The sequence below is a fragment of the Sinocyclocheilus anshuiensis genome, unplaced genomic scaffold (genome assembly GCF_001515605.1).
Source record: "Sinocyclocheilus anshuiensis isolate Anshui unplaced genomic scaffold, SAMN03320099.WGS_v1.1 scaffold890, whole genome shotgun sequence".
Taxonomy (NCBI): Eukaryota; Metazoa; Chordata; class Actinopteri; order Cypriniformes; family Cyprinidae; genus Sinocyclocheilus; species Sinocyclocheilus anshuiensis.
Window position 1 is genome coordinate 857,212 of NW_015537986.1, and position 5,584 is coordinate 862,795.

The 5,584-nt window shown below is 36.9% G+C and overlaps 1 protein-coding gene and 1 long non-coding RNA gene across 5 annotated transcripts in view; both read right to left on the minus strand.

Moving 5' to 3' along the window:
- avl9 (AVL9 homolog (S. cerevisiase)) overlaps window positions 1-2,121 on the minus strand; it is a 55,764-nt gene extending 53,643 nt beyond the window's left edge. Inside the window, exons 1-2 of one of the 3 annotated variants that reach the window (XM_016468834.1) lie at window positions 1,971-2,121; window positions 1,034-1,111 (exon numbers count right to left, since the gene is read on the minus strand). In XM_016468834.1, coding sequence (XP_016324320.1) covers window positions 1,034-1,108 — 75 coding nt within the window. In that variant the 5' untranslated portion in view covers window positions 1,109-1,111; window positions 1,971-2,121. Of the gene's footprint in view, window positions 1-1,033; window positions 1,112-1,198; window positions 1,271-1,970 lie in introns of those variants that run through there. The other 2 variants (XM_016468822.1, XM_016468828.1) reach the window with 2 other exon arrangements.
- Window positions 2,122-3,242: 1,121 nt separating this feature from the next.
- Window positions 3,243-5,584, minus strand: part of LOC107674847 (uncharacterized) — a 3,189-nt gene continuing 847 nt past the window's right edge. Inside the window, exons 1-3 of one of the 2 annotated variants that reach the window (XR_001632541.1) lie at window positions 5,053-5,346; window positions 4,748-4,851; window positions 3,243-3,526 (exon numbers count right to left, since the gene is read on the minus strand). This is a non-coding gene — a long non-coding RNA (uncharacterized LOC107674847). Of the gene's footprint in view, window positions 3,527-4,747; window positions 4,852-5,052; window positions 5,347-5,584 lie in introns of those variants that run through there. The other variant, XR_001632542.1, reaches the window with a different exon arrangement.

Below are 5,584 nucleotides of genomic sequence, written 5' to 3' on the forward strand. Positions count from 1 at the left end.
ATACCCAAAATTTCTTCATACAGTGGACTACCAGTAAAATTGATACAAATTTGGGTCCAAAAATTATTCAGACCGAGTCTGGGAAAAAAACTGAAGTTGAGGTTTTCATGAAGCTGGGTGACAGCATGCCCAGGAGACTACATGCTGTCATTAAGGCTAAGGGCTGCCCGACAAAGTATTCATAGTTGTGTAAATACTGTCATACTAACAGCTGTCTGAATTATTTTGGTTGATTGTAATCTATTACATACCTTTCTATCAAAATTATCTAACATTATCAAGATGAATTTGTTCTGACACAGTGTAACTCTGAGTTCTTGTCATATTTTATTACCATTTTCTAAACTATAGCGAATAAACTGTGATAATGTGAGAAATGTTGAAGGTGTCTGAATAAATTTGTGTTTGACTGTATCTATTTGATAAATGAAGTTAACCAACTAACATTATACATACCCTTTTGGTTTCTATACCCAATATTTAAAAAATGTACAAATGCAATAAAAATATCGGTATCGGTACTCGGTATCGGCAAGTACCAAAAATAAAAGTATCGGTATTGGGCGAGTACTGGAAAAAGTGGTATCGGTGCATCCCTAATAAATAAGGTTTTGCTCTATGACTTATGACTGAAGTTTTTTCATGGGAGTGCACACACTAATAAACAAATACTCAAACAATAAGTGTTATTCATACTTTGCTAACTTTTGTGGGTGAAAAAACACATGTAAAAGGCCTGCATGATAAAACGTGTGTGTGTTTGTGTGTGTTTGAGGAGAGGAAAAGGGCAGTACTGCTTGATCTCACACACTCTGTCACCATCAGTACTGAATTACAGGCTTTGTTTATTATTTATATTCATTAATCATTCAGTGCTCCTCCAGCTGCTCTTTTTTCTACACTGTATTTCAGAGTGCCATGGTAAATAACACACGATGCAATGGTAAAGCCACTTTCATGTAAGGGTGATAGTGAAGCACACCACTGTTTAAAGCAGATTAATATTTATTAACAAACATGAGGACTCTCTTACCTGACAGCCCTTCTTATGGTGAAATCCCACCACCACGATGTGCAGCACGGGTTCCTCTTTACACTGAGACTCCATCTGCTGAATTATAATTAGATCAGAGTCCAAAAGAGAAGGGAAAAAACAGTAAATTAAGCGTTTAATGTGTAGAGTCTATAACTTCCGCACCCTTGACCGTCAGTGTATATGTCACGCGATGCACAGCCTCCAGCACAAATAAACATCCCGGACGAAAACCAGACATATTCCTTTCTCCCGACAGAGGGCGCGCCATGGCTCGCAAAAATCACTTCTCCATCCATCATCCATGTGCCGGTTTAATTTTTAATTTTAGTTGATTTTAATTATAGCAATATTCTATTCATCCATTAATTTTCCTTATAATTTCTAAAACATCAGTCCTTCATAGGTATTTTATAGATAGTAAATTGTATTTTATTGATATTTTAAGAGTAAGTAGGTGACACAAAATAAAACATATTTAACTAGATTCACCTTATGAACAGGAACTAAGGTTTTCAGCATCACCAACTGTACAGTATAACACTAACAGTGAAAAGCATTAAAACATTAATGTGCTGGCAGGTCAAAATTACTGGCAAAATGATACTCCCTTCTATTTTTTGAAAACAAAACTTAATGTAAATACGATTTTGTTCATTTTTAAAATTGATTATCTGTGAAGCAAACTGAGTGAGATCATTTCAAAGTCACAAATACATGTAAGAAAAGTCACTTGTTCTAATCTAGGTAATTTGTGCTTGGGTCTTCCTATACACCCGCTTGCTTGCACCACCTGCTGGTGAGCCAGCTAACAGCAGATAGAGATTATGCATTGTACTCTACTGCAATTCCTGTAGTTCCCGGATGTGAAATATTTAATATGCTGCCGAATTTGAACCACAGGGTGCTTCTCAAACAAAGGCTGCCTGCATCCTACCCATGCGTCCTTCCTAGCTCAGTCCTTCAGAGGCTTGTTGGCTAGAGTCCTCCTCGGCATTAAACGCTAGAACGAGACAGTCTGTAAGTGCGCGTGGCTACGTCACATATGTTCCCGCCCTCAACGCCACGGCACGAAAATACTAGGTGCGTTCGACCAACGGCTTGCCATATGCGCCAGCTGAGTCAGCCGGCTGCTCTCGAAACGCTATCGCGGTAATTTGATGCCACACGTGACAGTGACGTGGAGTCGGCGCCGGTGTTCTGAAATATTAGAGCTGTGTCCGAAATCGCTCACTCGTTCACTCATTCAATCCCTATATAGTGTATGGCAGTTGAGTGGACTAAATCAGAAAGGAGTGAACGAAATAAGTGAACGGATTCGGACGGTGACGAATGCACTGCACGTGAGACTTGGAGCTGTTGCAAAAACATCTTCGTCACATATATTACATGTAAATAATATTAATAGCAATAACACTCAAAATTACTTTTTTGTAATTATACATACCTCCGTGACAGCTTTGTGGTTTCATTGATGGTATTTGTTTTGTAATGCTTTTATGTTCATAATCATACTGTTAAATTACTGAGAACAAAAATAAACACACATTAACACATATTCATAATTGTATGTATTTATTATTTTTAGTATCTTGAAACTCTCCCGAGCAGCGTTTTGAGCTCAGATAAGATAATGGTCGTAGAGCGCCCTCCGGCGACCGTTAATTTTACATCAGAATGAATACGCTACCTACAGCCCAACAAACACATTTACGTTGTCAACGTCGCTGCCACGTTCCATTTTTTTACTGTAGTAAAAATAGTTGCTGTCTACGTGCTCCCGACATTGTAGCAACGTTGAATTGTAAGACGCGAAAGGGCTGTAGCAACGTTGTTACGCGACATTCAGCAACTGCGAGACGACGTTCCGACCACATTTATTTTTATGCCAGATTATAAATATTACCTTTTCTGCGTCTTATTTATTTATTTATTTATTTATGTATGTATTTTTTTGTGGTGAAGCTCTTAATAATCACACACAAGATAAATATGTAATACTTTTTCAAATACTGTTAATCATTATTTGTTCTTTTTAACGTAAAACCTGCTATGAAACTTTAAAGAGGAAAAATGCCATACAAGTTCATATAATCCAACTTTATTAAAACATTGCATACATATAATTACACTACCAAAACATACATTTACAAAAAAAAAGTAGGCCTACGTTATATTAATTATATTTAGCTCAAATATAATAGACTACAAATAAAAAAGCTTAAAAAAAGGCATTTGAGAACGTTTGCTGAACAAAAGAAAAGCAGCTGAGACATGTCAGCAGGTCACCGGCTGATGAGGTGGACTCGGGACTGGAGAACACGGCGGACAGGGGAGCGCAGACGGGAAGGTCGGACTCGGTAGACACCAACAGTCCAATAAAGATAAACAAATCCAGAGGAAAAGGCAAGCGCAGAAACCAGTCGGCAGGCACAAGTCAAAACCAGGCAGACAATCCGGGGACAGAGAATGATGTGCAGCAGGCAGGTAAAACTGGGCAGAGAACAAGACGGAGCAAAATCAAATAGCAAGCCATTAATATAGGAGGACACAAATAGGATCTTGATACGACAGGACAGGACACATGTATGAGCAGGCAGTACAAAATAATCTCTCAATGAAATAAAGTACACTATAGCAGAAAAATGAAAGGAAAGAAACATAGCCGCAATCAGCTGAGCGCAGCCAATAGAAAAAAGAGCAACAGTTATAAAAGAGAGACAAAGATCAAACCTGACTCCTGACAGAAACATCACATTAGCGTAGTCTTTTCAGTCGTTTGATACCTTTATTTTAAACAGTTTAATAGTTATTTTTTTTAATTTTATTTTAGGTCCTTATTATAACAGGATAGTACAGATATGAAAGAAAAAGATAGTGAGAAAAGTGTAGGGTGACATAGGGTGCAGGGTGTAGGGTGCTTGTACTACCCATAAGGCTGAGTCTCTGAATACTTACTTAAAATTATGAGAAGAAGTCCAATGAACCATCTTGTAAATGTGGGGTAACTGATCGCTGTAAAATTAAATGTCAAACTTAGTGTCATGTCAATATCAGCTGTACAGAACATTAAAGCAATATTAAAAATCTCACACTTGGGTTTTTAGTTTGGATTAATTTAGTGTATATTAAAAACATTGATTTGCACTTAACTGTAGCCTTGAGACTTTGAGGGAAGAAAAAAAAAGTAAAGAATTGACAATAAAGCAGACTTGACTTGACTTGACTAAAAAATTGAGAAAAATCGTATATGTATTAATATATTGGACGCATACACATCTAAAGTGACCTCACTGCTGTCAGTGTACTTAATGTTAATATTAAAACAAAAAAAAACACTCATTGCTCTTGACTGATTAACTTTTGTAGCATTAACAATGATTCATCTATATTTAATTTATACAGTGAGGAATATGCAATATTATTACATTTATTCAATTTCTGTACCTGATCACCTACAAACTGTTCTATTTATTGTGCTATTGTTTGTAATTTGTTCACTTGTTTCTCTTATATTTACCTTATATTTAACTAATCTACATTTTTGCCATACGTTTATTTATGAGAATACAAGATAAGGATCAAAAACAACAATAAAAACAGCTATTTTATTTTTGTGGCAGAGCCAGTGAAAATGTTGGCTGGGCAAGAAAAAAGTATAATATATTATACATACATATTGTCAGTAATATAATACATTGTCAAAATACTCACATTAGCCTTTCTCCTAACCAGACCTGGTGCATGTTTAAGGGTCTCTGCAATCTGGCTTTCAGCATCCATGCTAGTAGACCCAGGTTGTGATTTCATTATTGCCCCTAAATGGTTTAAGTAAAGTTTTTAGAGATGAACAAGTATGCTTTACATTTGAACAAAAAGGTATTCATCCCATTTGTATTGCCAATCATGTAGAATTCTGTCACTATAATGCAATGCTTCTTGATATTAAATCAAAGATAATTGAAAATACAATAGAATATACAATAAAATAAATGCAAATACTGTTGATTTTTTTATACTTATTAGAACTCGATAAACAGAGAGTTCTTCAAGTCTCCTCTTCCCCTTCCTTCCTTTGAGGCTAAACTGTGACCAAACTTCTGAGGAAGTCAGGTAACTGACCAATAGATGGGATAGGGTTCTCTGGCCCTGTGTCTTCCTCTCTTGTCTGCATTAGCCGCCGAAGCAAGAGAGAATGCTCTTCCTGTTTTGCAATTATTTTATCTAGTTTCATGAGGACATTTAACTGGAAATCTGTAATATAATTTCAGTTTGTAAGAACTTCTGTTGGTTTGATATTTTATATATATAAAAAAATTATACAAAAAGGTTTATATCGCTTTCACAACGAAACACACAGCGGCTTGAGTGAGCGGCGCCCGGCAAATTCGACGAAGAAGGCTTGCGGCAACCATATGTGATGACCCCGGGCTGGACACAGCTTCGTCCACGGTGAAAGCGGATCCGGCGATTGACAGCGCGAAGTTGATGTATTTCCTCAGCGACCAGCACGGATCAGCTCCAGGCATGACGAAGCGGATATCGTCCTCT